This window comes from Chaetodon trifascialis, chromosome 13, assembly GCF_039877785.1.
Source record: "Chaetodon trifascialis isolate fChaTrf1 chromosome 13, fChaTrf1.hap1, whole genome shotgun sequence".
In the NCBI taxonomy this organism is placed as follows: Eukaryota; Metazoa; Chordata; class Actinopteri; order Chaetodontiformes; family Chaetodontidae; genus Chaetodon; species Chaetodon trifascialis.
In genome coordinates this window covers 1,158,532-1,176,926 of record NC_092068.1, presented here as the reverse complement: position 1 = coordinate 1,176,926, position 18,395 = coordinate 1,158,532, and the positions used below count along the sequence as shown (strand labels likewise).

Sequence of the window (18,395 nt, the reverse complement as noted above, 5' to 3'; positions counted from 1 at the left end):
GAGGGGAGGAGTATAGGAGTCTGGTGGGAGACTTTGCTGCCTGGAGCCACATGAACTATATACAACTCAAAGACAAAGGAACTGGTCATTGACTTTGGGCAGTCCAGACCCAGACCACATCCAGTTCTGATAGAGGGAGTTGAGGTGGAGGCTGTGGACTCCTACAAGTACCTCGGGCTGTAGCAAACTGGACTGGACAACACACACCAACCACCTGTACAGGAAAGCTCAGAGCAGGCTGTACTTCCTGAGGAGGCTGCAGTCATTCAACATCTGCAACAAACTCCTGTGGATGTTCTACCAGTCTGTGGTCGCCAGTATCCTCTTCTACATGGTAGTGCCTGGGGGGCCAGCACCTCCAAGAAGGACACATCCAGGCTGGACAAACTGATCAGGCGGCTGGCTCGGTGGTCGGCTCAAAGCTGGACTCTCTGGTGACAGTGGCAGAACAGAGGGTGCTGCAAAAACTGCTGGACATTATGGATGATGCCAGGCATCCTCTGCAAACATCATCAATAACCAGAGGAGCCTGTTCAGCAGAAGACTGCTCCTTCAAGGACAGGACGAACAGACTGAAACATTCTTTTGTCCCTCATGCCATCAGACTGTACAACTCCTCACTTTGGGTGAGGAGGTAACATGGGACAGAGGGTGGGAAGAGTATTGTATATATTATATAGCACATATATTTCTCTATTCCTATCGTATTTTATTACCCTTTCTCTGTATCGATTTGAGCTGCTGGAACTCCAATTTCCCTGAGGGGTCCTCCCAAAGGGATCAATAAGGTCCAATCTAATCTCTCTAATCTTGTTGGCCCTGATATTGGGCAGAGGAACAAAAACATTTTATCAAATTTCTGAGCCTGGAAAGTTTTTCCGTCTGTTGTAGGAGAGTACTGACTTGACTTCTTTATGAAAATCAGTTCCATCAGCCCCTGCACTTTTGTGCAGCTGGTTGCCAGATACAGTCAATGAGGACATGTTTTAGTCTCCATACAGGCATGGTGGTAGCAAATCTGGCATTCACTGTGATGAAAGGAATCTGCACATTGTCACTTCACCTGGCTGTTATTTAACAAGAAACAGTTCCAGCATGTAACCACTCTAAAATCACAACTTGTCATTTTTACATTTCTGATTTGCAGGTGCTATTTCTGTGTTTAGTAGGTGTACCTTTTAACTTTCTCTTTATGCAGCACTAGGCCAACCATGTGCTGATCTGCACCTAATGCACAGACATGAGATTGCTATTGATTATCTCAATTCACTGTCAGACAGAAATGCTAATTCTGAAAATGTTAAACTATTTTTTTTACTCATTTTTATAACCTGTTATGTATAAATGATGCATCACTGTCTCAAAATGTTTTACATTTGTTGTCAAAGGACTTGTAGTTGCAGGAAGCATCATGAATAACTAATGAAATAAGTGCAAATCTCAAAAATTAAACTTTCAGGACCATTCCTAGTACTAATTCTGAGAGGCTTGACAGGCCTCAGCTCTGTGAATTAAAGAAACATACTCTAACAGAATAAAGAATATCAATTAGCAATAAGAAAACAGACCAGTGTGGCAGCTGTGGCTCCGAAGGTAGAGTGGTCATCCACCTATCAGAGGGTTTGTGGTTCGGCCCCTGGCCACGGCAGTCCACATGCCAAAGTATCACTGGGCAAGATACTGAACCCCGAAACTGCCCCCGATGCTGTGCCAGCGGTGAGTGAGTGGATAACGCTCGTAATGACCAGGTGGCTTAGCTGCCATACAAATGTGCGTTTTTTTCGAAAATTCCAACGATAAGTATTTGTTGACGTCATTTTATTCCATGGCTAAACAACAACGTAAATGAAAAAATATTGCTAACAAAAATGACAGTGAAATCTCTTTTCGTCATGCCCTGACAAGACGAAATCTCTGTTCATCATTGCCTAACGACTAAAGATGAGACGAAAAATTTGTCTGTGTTTGTGCGGACAACCTGGATGTTTTTTCATTTTTAACCAATCACTTCTGCAAATGCAAGTCAAAGTCTCTCACTGCCCCATCTCAATGGATGTTCTCCCCCCTGCTTGATGCATGCCAGATGCATGTTGGGTGCCCGCTCATAGATAACAACAAGGCAAGCTAACGTTCACATGTCGTCTAAGCTAGCTAAAAGCCAAAGGAAAAAATTTGAGGTGCTGTTGGCCACTCAAAGATGAGTGCCTCATCTTCACCAGCATGTCAGGTGGGAAGGAAGAGGAGAGACGACCTATGGAAAGATTTTTCTTATATTCCATCCGAAAAAAAGTCTGTATCGTTTCCAATTAGGACAGAGCGGTTTGCAGAGTCAATGCCACTCATTGTCTCAAGTCTCAAGCTCTGGAGGGAACTGTTTTTGCGTGTTCTTTGCTTGTTTTTCAATAATTTGCATTTCAGAGGAGTCTTGTTAGTAAAAATGACCCCCCCAGTCAATGAATAGGAATATAAATTGGACCAAATAATTTCACAGTATTTCTATTTCTTCAGGTTGTATACAAATGAAGACGGCAGTGTGCCATGTCTACAAGGTCTGCTTCACTTTTATTGTACATCCAGTCACAGTGCCATGTATACAGAAAATAAATAGGATGACCTGTGAGGAAACATAATTGTTTTATTGCACTTTATCTAGCACACTTTAGGCATTCATTTTTATGTGATTTATAAAAGTCACTAACACATTTTCAACCTACTGACTAAATGCATAGTTCAAAATCCATTACAGTATCATGAAACTGTCTGAGAAAATTACGACTAAAACATTTGACTAAAATTAAAGAAAAACTGGATTGGACGGACTAAATCTTAACGAAAACAAAATGAAAGACTAAAATGTGACTTAAACTACAATTAACTACAATTTTCAGTTAAGCGACTAAGACTAATTTTAAAATCATATTCAGTAAGCGACTAAGACTAAAACTAAATTTAAAATTCTTGTCAAAATTAACACTGACTGCAGACTTGTGTTGTAAAAGCACTTTGAGCAGTCTTTAGACTAGAAAAGTGCTTTACAAATACAGTCCATTTACCACTGATTATTTGGGAAATATTTTGATTACAAATAATTTGTGAAATATGTGGTAAACTGATAGTCCATAATAGAATACTAGATTATGTAAACCATTTTAAATTATATTTTTCTAAAGCTGTTCAAAGAAAGAATGCTGTGTTATACTGTTATGCTGTGTTACATGTGATTTGTGTTGGTGTGGTGGGCAACCTTGGCAAGCAGTGTTTTTCCACATCCTGGAGGTCCAGCTAGCAGCACACCAGATGGAGCACTAAGCCCCAGAGCTCTAAACTGCTCTGGAGAGCGCACTGGAGCCTGCACAAGACACAGACAGAAACAGACAAACACAGCTGTGTTATTCTATGCCAATACCAAGGGGCTAAAAAAATGAAGCCAACATGCAAGTGCCAAAAACTGCAGTTCCTCAAATGACCACTTGAGGCTGGCTCCAAAAGTAAGTCAATCCCCACAGACCCCCATATTAGTTTTGGTCCCTATCTTATTTCCCAGTTCATGACAACTGTACGGGGTAGAGTTGGGCAGTATCCAAATTTTGATACCGTCAAACTTTCCCCACATTTTCCCGGGGTATACGGTATTACCGTGACTAATGCACAGGGCAGCGTGACATACGTGCAGTTCAGACAGTCAAGACAGAACAGACAGAAACATAATTCATTCCCCCACGAAATATGTGCAATATGTGTAATTATATGTGCATGTAACGAAAGCACGAAAATAGTGCACGTCAAAGGAACTGCATCTGCTGATTTCACCACTTCACACAGACCACAAAAGCCCGGTATCATATGAAAGCAGAGAGTCTGATGATCATGAAGATGTCTGCCTCCACACTGTGCGATGAAAACTCAGCGAGCTAACAGCCAAAGAGTAGCAGAAAAAAAACTTCGCTAAATTATAAAGTATGTTTTACCTTTGCTTTTTTGTGGTCAAAAGTTATATTCCAACCCGAAAAAACGTTGCTAATGTCTCCTCCTATGACTCTGCGTTAATATGAGATCAATCACGAAGGTCCTGCTTGTTTACATAAAAAGGAGGGGGTTTCTTGAATGGAGGGAGAGCTCTTCATGCAATAACCTATCTCTGGGGTTACTTCCTTCTGGATCATCATTGGTGTTTCTATGGTGAATTTGGGCAGCTGAGCTTTTGACCGGCGTAACCACGCAGTTAGTTTCACTGCTCCGTCTCATGAAAGAGCTGAGCGCTCACAGAGGACTCTACTGAGCAGCCCGAAGTGTTATTCTACTGTTTGCATTTCGTCCTTTTATGAGAGCTAAAAACAATAGCAAGCAGAAAAAGGCTGAAAAAGTGTTTTCAACAGAGGAGTTTCTCCGTGTGCTTGGACGAGATAAAAGTACTCTGCCCAGACGCGCCCATATGAGCGCCTGGACATACCTGTGTTAAAACACCTGTAAAACTGCTCAGGTTCTTTTTGTAGCATGTACTTTTGCGCAGTCACCTTTTTCTCGAGTAAAAATTCAATCAGATACATTGAATGGAGTGGACTTCATTTTTGTTATGACGATGCTACAATTATAGTTAGACCCCTATAGACCTATATGCGCAGCATTTTTTTAATGACGGTAATGAAACTGATACCGTTGCTATTTTTAGATACCGCGGGATACCTTATTACCGGATTACCGCCCAATCCTAGTACGGGGGATGAATTTTTCTATAACTCATTCATTTATGCATAATTATGGGCATGTCTGCTTTGAGTGACAGCTAGCCGCTAGTTTTCAGCAACCAGGCTTCATCTGGCCTGCTTCAGCTCCACTTCCACTCCACCTCTTTGCCCACTTTTGGATTAGCAGGAGGTTTGGCAGCCACTGTCAGTCAGCTTCATAATGCCCCTTCAGAAACCTATTTGTGACATGATGCAGACTATGTCCATGTGTTATACAGTCTATGGCTAACACCCAGGAGTAGCACAACGATGAAATGTGAGCCAGATCACAGTAGGGCCAGTCCACCACTGAACTCCAACGAACCCAGTCTGTTCATAATGTGTGTCCAACAAAAGGTGGAGAACCAGCTCACAGTTTGAGTGGTACACATAGATATTCTTGAGAATGTCCGCAGTCATGGAATAACTCAACAATACAAGGTTTACCACATAAAATTCTGTTACATCCTCTGCCCATGTAGGATTCAGTGGTCCCAGCAGGGGGTCAGCTGACTCTAATATGTGACAAAGTACAGGGTGACTGCCTCCAGTCAAGATGAAGACTTCAAATCAAGATCACAGAGAACACAAGGCAGAAAAGATGGGGATGAAGCTTCTTCTCAGTCTGGAGGAGCATGGATGTGAAATGGGAAGAAGCCAGGTGTTTACCAGTATGGCCATGGTGAGTTCCTCTCTGATGTTCTGCAGGGCTCCCACGTCCTCCCAAGTGACATCGGGCACTGTGGCAAAGCCCTCCCTCTTGGCTGAGGGTTGGACACTGGCCAGAGAGGCTTGGAAGTCTGACATGAGGATGGACAGGCTGGCGAGCTCTTCCTCTGACAGAATCTTAGTGTTCTTCAGCAGCTGCAGCAGGTGCCACAGCTCCATCTGCTTGATACAGCACACAATTCATCAGCATAATACAGGGAAGAAGGACATAAAAGCCAACATTCTTTAAAGGCCCCACCACCAAAATTCAAAACACAAACTAGAAACTGCTCTCACTTGTACAAATTGTCAGGCAACATTTCAACTCATCAGTTATACCTGTGAATATTTCTGTTACTTGTGTGTAAGGCTCTTTTTTTTATTTTCTAAAAGAAAGAACAGAACAAAACTAGGCAAAGAAAGATTTCCACACAACTTTATGGTTCCACACATCCAAGAGTGGTTGTTTTTCCAGCTGAAAGAGAGCAGCAGGCTCACCACCCTTTATAGAAAATAAGTTTCTTTTGTGATGGCATTTTCTCTCATCTTATGGAAATTCTAAATGAATATGTGTTTTTAAATAAATGCCTTGTTTATATGATCAAACATTTACAGATTGGACCTTTAAACATTTGCAAACTCCTGTCACAGGTATTTCAAAATGGACCTTAACAGAATCTTTACAAACTAAAATTATTCATTCATTCATCTTCTATACCGCCTATCCCTTTCGGGGTTGCAGGGGGGCTGGAGCCTATCCCAGCTGTCAATGGGCGAGAGGCGGGGTACACCCTGGACCAGTCGCCAGTCGATCACAGGGCAACATACAAGACAGACAACCATTCATGCTCACACTCACACCTAGGGGCAATTTTAGAGTCACCAATTAACCTAATGAGCATGTTTTTGGTCTGTGGGAGGAAGCCGGAGTGCCCCGAGAGAACCCATGCATGCACGGGAAGAACATGCAAACGTCACACAGAAAGGGCCCTGCCCGACCCGGGGATCAAACCGGCGACCTTCTTGCTGTGAGGCATGCACACCACCTGCTGCGCCACCGTGCCGCCCAACTAAAATTATATAACTGATTAAATACAACAAGTCTCGGGCCACAGATACGACACAAACTGTTGAGTTGGTCTTATGAAACACAAAGACAACAATGTGTTAAAAGTGAAAAAACAACAAAATAAATTGTTCTACTTCCATGATGGTCTGAGTAAAACTTTGACAACAATAATAGTACAAAAGACATACTGTCCACAGAGACAAATCTCTAATGGGTTTTAAGGTTCTACAGGTTAATTTTCATCCTGACTGAAAATGGAAACTTGCCTGGCAGATATGAAAACACATGGCAGCCTGCCTCAGAAGATGATTGGCATTAATGTCAGGCTTTGAGTTAAAACTACACTGTCATGGTATAAGACAGTCTAGCTGTATAAATATTGATGAAAAGTTTATAAGAAGAGATAAAACATTTTTTCAAACAAGAATCGGGACCTTTACACCTAATTTATTTAGGAAGGATCATCTATTTTCATCTGTCTGATTGTTAACGGATTACCTGCCAGCAACTTTTTGAAAAACACACCTTTTATTATGATGGGCAAAAGGTCATCTGTTGCCAAAGGTACAGTATCATAATAAGTGGAGGTTGTGAGTATTGTTGTAGCTGTCAATACCTGTTGTTGATTCTGCCCTGACTCTTCCTGAGGTACTGGGTTGATGCCTGTTGTCTGCTGCTGTCTGATCTCTTTATCTGTCATAACAGGCTGAGTCTGAACTCTGCTTGTTAACAGATCTTCTGTAGAGCTCTGGCTATGGCTCTGTGGCTGTCCTCTTATTTCCAGGAGAACCCTGTTTACAGCACTCATGGCAGCTTCACGACACAGAGCCATAAGGTCTGCGCCCACGTAGCCTGGGGTGAGCCGGGCCAGCTGCTGGTAGTCAAAGTCCTCTGGCAGCTTTAGCTTACGACACAGCGTCTTCAAGATCCTGACAGAGCAGAAAGCATTCTGTTTAAGTGTTCAAACTGTATGAGTATCAACAGAGTCAAAGACTGTGATCATTTGGTAAATGCCTAAATTCAAATGATTTACACACACATACTATCCCTGTGTTTACCTCAAAGAAGGAAGAATCTACTGGAAACAGGCTTTGGATGCAATCCAAGGAGAGCAACAGACACAGTCATACTATATTAAGATATATTTCAATATCCTTATGAGGAAAAACCACCAATGTCACACGTTGTATTGCACTTGAGAAATGCTGTTGCATAGAAAGGACACTAAATTTCAAAAGTAGTGCAAAACAGTGCTATATTACATGATGCTGGCGTTAAACAGTCTGACAGCTGTAGGAGTGAATGACCTGCTCTAGTGTTCTTTTTCACACAAAACGGCCGGAGGTGCTGGAACTAGCTACCACTTGTTTGGCGCCATCTTGCATTCTAAGTAAATACATATATATATATGTGCAGCTGACAAAATCACTAACTTATTTTTATCTTTTATGCATAGTGTCAGTTCTTGTCCATCCATCCGTCCCTTTGGTCAAGGGCTCATGGTATCTCAAGAACTACTGTGCAGATTACCATGAAACTGCTGTGGATATTTATGGTACTATGAATGAAGGATGTATTGACCCCCCGACCTTTCCTCTAATGCCACTGTTTTCCACGTGTACACAAAAAATATCAAAATCTAACATGCAGATTGTATGTCATCCATGAAACACAGATGGCCCTCTTCTGTACATGACATGAATGAATGTTAAATATCAAAGTACATGTACAAATATACTGTATATGATGATGAAAAAATGAAGGAAGTATGTACAGCTAATACGTAGCACTGTGACAAAAATTAAAGTTAAATTGTAAAACCGGCAGCTCCTGTCAGACTGAAGAAGAAAACAAACAGGCTTTGTTACAGCTTTCTTCTCCACTATCTGTTGATGTTGTGAAACTCAGCTGTGAACTATAAAGATTTTCAAACACATCAACAGTGAGCGAGAGGAAATCTGGAGATTTAGGGATGATATATGGAGATCTGACAAAACCACCAAATAAGGAGAAAAGTGCAATTGTTGCAAATGTTTTTGAGCCTAATAATCTCAATTACTGTAACTACAATACTTATGGATACTCATATCTCTGTAATCCGGTATGGCTGACCTGAGACGAGCTGCTTCATCAGGAATACCCAGGCAGATTTCTCTGTCAAAGCGTCCAGCTCTGCGGAGGGCGGGGTCCAGGGAGTCTGGCCTGTTGGTGGCACCGATGACCAAGACCTGTGCTGTTAATGTCAGACTATTCAAGTCTGTCAGGAAGCAAGCACCAGAAAAATGTAATTTCATCTGTAGAAATCCAGATTAAGGATTTGATAGCATTCTGTCTGCATCCGTTTAACACATGTACAGAATTGCATGTGTGGACAGCAATATTTCAACAATTGCAGTTGAAAGAAAGTGTATTTATTGAAATAATTCACAGAAATTATCAGTAATTAAAATAGCTGGCCCTAAAAAGTAATACCAGTGCCATGTAGACTTTCGTGTGAGTATGCTTGTTACAGCAAGTGTAAAATTATCTCTGAGGAATTACATGTCACTCTGAAGGCAGTGTATCCTACCATCCATGCAGGTTAGCAGCTGGGCAACAATCCTCCGCTCCATGTCTTTGGAGGCCACCTCTCTCTTGGGGGTGATGGCATCTATCTCATCTATGAACAGGATACATGGGGCAGAGGTCTGCAAGGGGAGATTAAAAAATAAACAATCATGTTCAGAGAGAAAAACAGCCATCATTATTAATTATACATCAATAATAGCACTTATACTGTATCAGCAAGAGGAAAAGCAAGACGGACCACAGCCAGGTCAAACAGCTCTCTCAGCTTCTGCTCAGACTCCCCAGACACTCCAGACACCAGCTCCGGAGCAGACACCTTCAACATGGGCAGCTGCAGCTCCTGAAACACATGATTACATGCCTTTGTTTAACATGCTCACAAAATACACACAATGTTTGTTTATTTCCCACTTACTCAAGCCTAGCTGTAAAATAGCATCAAAGGCATCAAAGGGTTAATCCTAAATTCCTTCATGCTTTGAATGCTCTATAATAATCCTTTGAGAGAGTCCCCCCTGCTGGAACCCCCACAGTTTGGCAACTGGGCAAACAGGTCAGTGGAGGAGGTTCCTCACAGAGAGGAAGCAGCAAGAGAGACATGTGCTCTCCCGCCTGCTCTTCTCTCTCTACACAAACGACTGCACCTCAGGAGACCTGTCTGTTAAACTCCTCAACTTTGCAGATGACAAAACTCTGCCTCATGCGAGACGATGACAAGTCTGCACACAGATGGAAGGTCAAACAGCTTGTCCTCTGGTGCAGTCAGAACAGCCTGGAGATGAACATGCTCAAAAATGTGGAGATGATAGAGGACTTCAGGAGAAGCCCCTCAACAATACCCCCTATCACCATCCTCAATAACACTGTTTCCACTGTGGAAATCTTCTGGGATCCACTATTTCTCAGGGCCTTCAAACATAGTCTCAATCATCAAAAAGGCATAACAGAGTACGTACTTCCTGCATCAGTTGACGAAGTTCAACCTGCCTCAACAGCTGCTGATCCAGTTCTACACAGGAATAATCCAGTCTGTTCTATGCTCATCCATCAGCATCTGGTATAGACAATGGATGGATGGACATTCCAGACTGAGGAAAGAGGCAGGAAGCATCACTGCAGACCCCTCACTTCCTAAACACAACCTGTTCCAATTTCTCCCCTTTGGTAGGCGCTACAGATCACTTAATACCAAAACAACCAGACAGAGAAACAGTTTCTTCCCACAAGGCGTCAACCTGATGAACATTAGTTAGCCAATCATACAGTGTCAGTAACTCTCTGACACCAAAACATCCACTGACTGGCCATTTATCATCCATTAATACACAGTTTGAACATGTACATTCATCACTCACTGTTGCCATCAACATACAGTTGCAATCAAAATTATTCAACCCCCTTTGCATATTAGGCTTACTGGCAAAATGTACAATTTTTCAGCTGCTTGCAATAAACAAAGTAGACAAGAACAGCTGAAATAGTTTAATAAAACTAATATTACCATGGTTTTTATCCAAATTGAACACAAAATGCTACTTTTAATCACTACTGCAGTCTCAAAATTATTCAACCCCCTGTCTCAAGCACACCTGATGCAACTACTCAAAATTACCCAACCCCTTGTTTCAAGCACACTTAGTGCAACTAATCAAGGGCTTCATTAGTTCAGCTGTGCTTGAAATAGAACACATAAATACCTGGACTGGCAAGGAATTTGTTGAGATTGACGTTTGATTGTATGTTAGAAACATGGCTAAGTCAAAAGAATTGTCCAAAAAGTTCAGAGAAGAGATCATTGCCTTGCACAAACAAAGAAAAGGATACAAAAAGATAGCAAAAGCCCTGAATGTTCCTAGAGATACAGTTGGAAGCATAGTTCGCAAGTTCAAAGTTAAATGAACAGTGGCTACACTACCTGGACGTGGCAGAAAGAAGAAACTATCAGTGTCTGCCACCAGATTCCTGAGGAGGCAAGTGGTCAAAAACTGCAAAACACCTGCAGCAAGATATGGTGGCAGCAGGCACTGAGGTTTCAGTTTGCACAGTAAGGCGCATACTAAACACTGAAGGGATCCATGCCTGGACTCCAAGATGTACACCAGTGACCCAAAAACACAAGAAAGGTCAGCTCCAGTATGTTCAAAACCATATAAATAAGCCACAGAAGTCTTGGAATTCTTTTTCTGTGGAGCGATGAAACAAAACTGGAACTTTTCGTGCCTATGGAACAGCAGTATGTCTGGAGGAAGAGGGATGAAGCATATGCTGAAAAGAACACCCTGCCTACAGTGAAGCATGGCGGTGGCTCAGTGATGCTCTCGGGCTGCTTTGCTGCCTCTGGCACTGCAAATCTGCAGCGTGTGGAGGGCACAATGGATTCAGTCAAGTACCAGGAAATCTTAGGAAAAAAACGTCATGCCGTCTGTGAGGAAGCTGATGCTCGGGTGTCATTGGACTTTCCAACAGGACAATGATACCAAGCATACCTCAAAGTCCACCAAGGAGTGGTTTCAGAAGGAGATATGGAAGATTCTAGAGTGGCCGTCACAGTCGCCTGACTTGAACCCCATAGAAAGTCTCTGGTGGGATTTGAAGAAGGCGGTTGCAAAACGCACACCCAAGAATATTACTGAAGTGGAGGCCATTGCCCATGAGAAATGGGCTAAGATTCCTCAGGAACGCTGTCAGAAGCTGGTGTCTGGCGATGCATGACATTTGCAGCAGGTCATAACAGCAAAAGGGTGATCTACTATGTATTGAAGATGCATGTCATGAAGGGGTTGAATCATTTTGAGACTGCAGTAGTCATTAAAAGTAGCATTTTGTGTTGAATTTGGATCAAAACCCTTGTAATATTAGTTTCACGGAACTACTTAAACAGTTCTTGTGTAATTTGTTTATTGCACACAGCTGAGAAATTGTATATTTTGCCAATAAGCCTAATATGCAATGGGGGTTGAATACTTTTGATTGCAACTGTAAATACCTGCCTCTACCTACCTATACCTATTATAAATTCCGCTGTAAATATTGTTTATTGACTAATTGTTAGTAGCATATGTCACCCGCCACGAGAAAACCAGCAACAAGTCGGCCTGGCACAAGTTGTGTAAACAACAACAACAAAAAAAAAAATCGTTTTTTTTTTTTTTTAATTAGTGATTTTCATTTTTTTGCAGAATATGTAAGTTGAAATCATGAAGAAGCCACTCCATGTTTCAAATAACAGTATTGGGGCCTTAAAACCATAAACTTTGTATTTGAATTTGGGTTGTTTTGGCGGAAATTCACGGTCCTAGTTGGGGGTGTGGCGATTCAACAGTAAATTAGCATACTGGCTTTCTTTGGCTATTCACGTGCTTCTGTTCTTTTTTCGGCCAATCAGCTGCATGTTAAAAGGGAACCACATGGCTACTTATGCAGCTTCTGGTTATGCCAATGCTGGTAATGTGGTGTCTACATGTTTGTCTTCGTCAATGTGTTTGAATGATTTTATGTTTTCGTCGCGCTTGTTTGTCCCAATGCGCACATACAGCTGTAGGACTCTTTTTGACATCGGCAACACAGCAATCTGCAAATTAAACCTGGCACACGCCGGTGGTCCGTTTCAACACCGACCCCCACTACTGCTGCGCACCCGCAGAGGAAGCGCCGCAGGCGGTGCGAGAGGAGGCGTAAGCGGGGAAAGTGCGGGGGTATCTGGGCTAGGCTAGCGGCGAATCCACACAAGCCAGCTATACCATCTATCGTACTCACTGTAGACACTGTTCACCCCTCGTGGAGTTTATGATCATCAAGTGCCGGCCTCTGTTAATGTCCTGTACATATGGCAGCATTGACAATAAAGTTGACTTGACTTGACTTGACTTGAGAATCCCTCGGCCTCGCAGCGGAGGAGTTGGAGCGTAAGATATCAATGTGCTGATCAGCCACAGGAGCTCATTCAGCAGCAGACTGATCCATCCCACTGCACCACAGAGTGACAGAATTTATTTTATTTTATTTAATATTAGAAATAGGTAGCTACATTTGCACCTTCTAACTCTTAAGTATATTACCTTTCTTGTTTTTAATTTTTATTCAGGGGCTTTTTGTAACAAAAGAATTTCCATTTCCATTTGATAACCATTGTTCAAACCATAGACATATACACGTAGACACCGCATTGAGCGCTGGAGTCCTACATCAACATCGCCGCCATATTGAATGTGGCAAGAGAGAGCAGAGAAGATGCGATATTCCTGTGCAGCGTGGAATTGTACCAACAGGTTTACACTCCAAACTCGATTGCAAGGGATTACCTTCCACAGGTAAACGTTTGATTGTATGTGGCCATTATAACATAACTTTACGCACAGAATATGCTGACTTTGTGGCTATAACATGAAGTCCCGCATGTTCGGAGGCACATCAGACAAAGTCTTTCCTGACTAAAGTGGCCCAAAGTAACTATGCTGATTGTTGTTAGTTGGTTAACTTTTCATATACTCTGTAGGTTTCCCAAAAATAAAGAGCTCAGAAAGAAGTGGGAAACAGCTGTCAGGTGGGACGGGTTTTCTGCTAGTCAGTCATCCATGCTCTGCAGTGAACACTTCAGACCAGAGGATTTTGACAGGACAGGTCAGACAGTCAGGATGAGAGATGGAGATTTTCCTTCTGTCTTCAGTTTCCCAGCTCATCTCCACAGGGTAGGTGTATAGGCTGTAAGGATTAGATCATTCAGTGCCACACTATGCTAACAACGGTTTCCCTTTCTGAGTGTGAAGGAGTCAGTGATGTATTTAGTTTTACACTGTGAGACCATTTCCATATTTCATCCTTCACTTTAGCCCTTGGCTACCAGGACGTCTCAGATCTCAAAGAAGGCACAGGAGACTTGTCACCGTACTGTTCCCAGCTTGTCCAGGAGACCGAACCCCTGCCTGTGCCCGGTTTTGTGAGTAATAAGTGCTAGCTATGCTTCAAACAGCTGCAAGCTGGTTGTGCAAACACACACTCACTCACTCACTCACTCACTCACTCACTCACTCACTCACTCACTCACTCACTCACTCACTCACTCACTCACTCACTCACTCACTCACTCACTCACTCACTCACTCACTCACTCACTCACTCACACACTCACACACACACACACACACACACACACACACACACACACACACACACACACACACACTGCTGGCACTACAACTGAGCAGAGCTAAAACTAAGAATGTAAGAATGTGGAACATTGGACAGCACATTGTACTAGTAAAGATGTTATGGACTGTCGTAACGTAAAAGTGACGTAATGATGTACCATTTTCATCCTTGTTTGTACTAGGACCACTCCTATGCTCTGCCTTCATCATATGATGATCTGAGAGCCAGACTCAGTGAAGCCGTGAATAGGGTGGAGAGTCTGGAAAAAGAGAGGAGGAATGCAAACTGCTTTTGAGTCTTCTCCAGCAGCAGAAGAAACGGAAGAGCTTCCATCCCCTTTTGTGAACATTCCTGCCTTAGTGTGCGACCATAACTACCTACCTACCTGCTTCGGTGGTATTGTGGATAATGCATTAGTGTACATTTCAGGGTTTGTTGTGTGCCAAATTCTGAAAAAGTTGTCCTGTCATGTGTGCCGTGGTAGCTTGGTAACTGATGCGTTACCCGCATCATTTGATCAGAGCTACCACTTGCTCACACTGAAAAACAAAGGAGGGCTGACCCCTTCTAAGGGCACAGTAAAGGTGGTCAGATCAGCTGAGTGGTTTATTCGCCAGTCAATGGCAGGGCAAGCTGTCAAATTGGCCTTGATCAGTCAGTTTGTCCGGACTGAGATGTGTGAGGATGTGTTTTTTCTGGGGGGGTGCACATTCAAGATACACAGTTTGGGATTGATAACCACCATTTTGCGCTGATGTCATTAGTCGTGTCTGTCTTGCATAAACTAAGGCTGCACCACATTGCCAAAATGAACACTCTTCAGTTGTAGAAAGGCAACACACGGAAAAAGCATTGCAAGACCATTCTTTTCCAAGGCTTTTAGTTTACGCACACACAAACGCAGTACACACAGAGAGACTAGTTGTATAAATGTATAGATTGATAGATATAGATATATGTATGTATATATGATCAGCAATCATTGAATATAAAAATGATGAATCAAAATCAGTGAAATATAAATGTTTGTGCTCTTTATTCAGAAAACCCACATCACATCTAAAATTCAGGATCTGGTTATTATAAACAGATGTTTAATATTTCAATATTTATCATCACAATTACAGTGTTGCATACATTGATAGCTGTAACAACTTAAAAAACATACCCTGGTTTGGTACTTTTGTACTCTAATGAAAAAAGGTCTATAGGAATCCTACGTATAAGATCTCTTAGGGTCCATAATAGTTTAATAACTCTGTGGTGTTCTATGGTACTGCTACCATCCCTGTATAATACTTCAAGGCTATAATTTGTTTCCTCCCGAGTGTTCCTGTGGTGCAATCTTATGTTGCTCTAGTAAAATGTCGCAAAAATACTATAAGAATATAACCACTATCACATCACATTAAAAGTTACATATGATATTTTTGATGCCTATTTGATTCCCAAATATATTAGTGTGTGTGTGTGTGTGTGTGTGTGTGTGTGTGTGTGTGTGGGTGTGTGTGTGTGTGTGGGTGTGTGTGTATGTGTGTGTGTGTGTGAATGGGTGAATACAAGGCATCATCATTTCCTTGCATTAGTTTACGGAACAGATCTGCCACATCCAATATGGCGGACACGCTGACGTATACAGCAATGGCCCAACCAGCTCAATGCGGCGTCTACGTGTATATGTCTATGGTTCAAACTACTACAATGGTTTGAACAATGGTTAGGGGGGTGGACTTATGTAAATGAGATGCAATGAGCAGCACTATTACCTGGCTCCCCTGGTAGATGAGAATCTTTCAGGCTGGATTTCTCAAAAAACTAGTTTGAGAAGTGCCTACATTCAAATGGCCACTTCTTCCTCAAATATTTTCAGATTTCCATGTGTTTTACATCATTGGAAAGCTTAGAAACTACACTTTCAGAATATGTAAATAACTCAAAATGCCCCCCAGGAGACCTGTTGCTGGTTTTCTTGTGGCTGGTCACAAGTGTCTGTAAAGACATCTGCCAGTTTGTGTGCACACGCTTTGAGGACGCAGCCTGGGATGTTGTTCGGTCCAGGAGCTTTGTATGCATTCACTTTTAAGGCTTTTACACACATCAACCCAGGATAGCTGGAAAAGGCAGTTGTTTTGTTCCAGCAACACCTCCTGCTTGCTATTGTCCTCAAAACGGGCATAGAAGGAGTTCAGCTCCTCAGGGAAAGAAGCAGACACCTCCCCCACGCTGCAGCTCTTTCCCCTGTAGTCTGTGATGGTGCTGAGCCCTCTACACATGTTCCTGCTGTAGCAATTTTCCCTGTATTGACTCTTAGCTGATTTAATACAGCTTCTGAGTTCATACTGGGCTTTCTTGTACTCACTGAAAGGCTGCTGTCCGTGCTCTGAGCGCTGAGCAGACCGCTCCACTAACCCACGGCTTCTGATTGGGGTATGTCCGTGTGGTCACTCATTGATACATTTGCTGATGTATCCTGTCACATGCTCAGTGTACTCATTGATGTTGTTGCCGGCAGCAGCTCGAAATGTCCCAGTCCGTGGAAGAGAAACACTCCCGCAGGACGACGTTGTGCCTATAGGATGGGAACAGCAGGACCGAGGAGTGATCTGATTTGCCGAAAGAACAGGCAGGTGCAGGGCTTTGTACAAATGTCTGAATGGAGTAAATGAGTAAACATGGTCTAGTGTGTTATTTCCGCGAGTAGGAAACTCTACATGTTGGTGATATTTCGGCAGAACTCTCCTCAGGTTGGCTTTGTTGAAGTCACCAGCCATGATGAAAGCAGCCTCTGGGTGTAAAATTTCAAGCTGGTTGATAACTCTGTACAGCTCCTGCCCGTGTGGTGTCTGCTTGTGGGGGGATATAAACAGCGGTGAGAACCACAGCTGTCTGCATGAGATCGTTAGGTGCTCGAGATCAGGGGAGCATCCCGACGATAAAGTTTTAGTGTCCACACACCACCGATTGTTCATCATAATGCAGACACTACCCCCTTTTTTTTTTTTTGCCGGACTCCACCGTTCAGTCCTGGCGATGAATGGAGAGGCCTCCCGCTGTGATTGCGGGGTCCGGGACCGAGAAAGTCTGAAGTGGTCAAGAAACAACAAGATCATCTTGCCTTTGTGCAAAAAGAGAGGGCTGTGTACAAGATGACTGCTGCCAGCAGAAAGACATGCTGACTCACAGTTGTCTTTTGGACCCTCCCCATCGCAAGCAAGAAGACCAGGATGCATTACAGTTTTGATTTTGCACAGCAGGTACTATTTTGTCACACATTATTTACCCTTAAGACCGAAAGTTTTTTTTTTATTTCTATAGTTTGCCAGGTAGTGGAGGGGTGCTACATTCCTACACAGGATTAGCCACCTCACAAAATGGCTCCCATAACACACACTACAGCACACAGAATGCCTCACCACTCGCTCAGGTGTAGATATTTAAGCCACTGAACAGAGAGCTAATAGAAAGCTACAGACAGAACAGAACAAAGAAAAAAAAAGAACACCCAGCTGGAGAGAGTGGGAGGAACAAGGATTTAGAAATTGCTACCAAAATCCAGCAAACCACATCGAAGCCTATTGCCTGAAATTGCCTGAAATCAGGCAAAAAGATATTTGATTTTAAACACTTTCTGTTTAGTCGTAAGGAACCCTATTCTCATCCAGGATGTTTCGACTTTGTTTGTGTATGTCCTTTTTTCCTATGCACACATACTTGGCCAATAAGGCCAATTCTGATTCTGAATAGTAATGTTACTTGAAGACAAACCCTGTGTAGCTCTTCTAGATTCAAGAAGTAATCACACCCTAGTCAGCCGGAACAGTCTACTGCAGGATGTATTTTTTTGTGGAGGGACAGCCAATGCTATCTGCATTCGTGATGACAAGATAGGATATCCCATAGCTAAGTAGCTATCCAGGTTGAAGATCAACACTACTTGCTGTCAGCAACGGTATTTGAATGACTGCCCTATCAGATGGCGTTTGCCTGCAAGCTTCTCATCCTTGCTGACTTGATAGGCAAGCAGTCTCATGAGGTGAGGGATAGCTAAACCAGTGAAAGTTAGGACAGAGTAAGGGGAAGAAAGTAGCTGAGCATGTATCTGAGCCTTCAAAGTAACAGATGACCTAGATGAGTGCTCTAATAAGACCCTCAAGTCCACGCTTAGGAAGTCTGTGAAT

At 42.7% G+C, this 18,395-nt stretch overlaps 1 protein-coding gene and 1 pseudogene across 3 annotated transcripts in view; one reads left to right on the top strand and one right to left on the bottom strand.

The window, feature by feature from the left end:
- Positions 1-18,395, bottom strand: part of nvl (nuclear VCP like) — a 63,619-nt gene that overhangs the window by 20,592 nt on the left and 24,632 nt on the right. For 2 of the 3 annotated variants that reach the window (XM_070977479.1, XM_070977480.1), the window contains exons 11-16: positions 9,308-9,409; positions 9,071-9,188; positions 8,614-8,758; positions 7,118-7,430; positions 5,394-5,612; positions 3,245-3,349 (exon numbers count right to left, since the gene is read on the bottom strand). In XM_070977479.1, coding sequence (XP_070833580.1) covers positions 3,245-3,349; positions 5,394-5,612; positions 7,118-7,430; positions 8,614-8,758; positions 9,071-9,188; positions 9,308-9,409 — 1,002 coding nt within the window. Of the gene's footprint in view, positions 1-3,244; positions 3,350-5,393; positions 5,616-7,117; positions 7,431-8,613; positions 8,759-9,070; positions 9,189-9,307; positions 9,410-18,395 lie in introns of all 3 variants that reach the window. The other variant, XM_070977478.1, reaches the window with a different exon arrangement.
- LOC139341008 (THAP domain-containing protein 6-like) lies at positions 13,277-14,512 on the top strand (annotated as a pseudogene).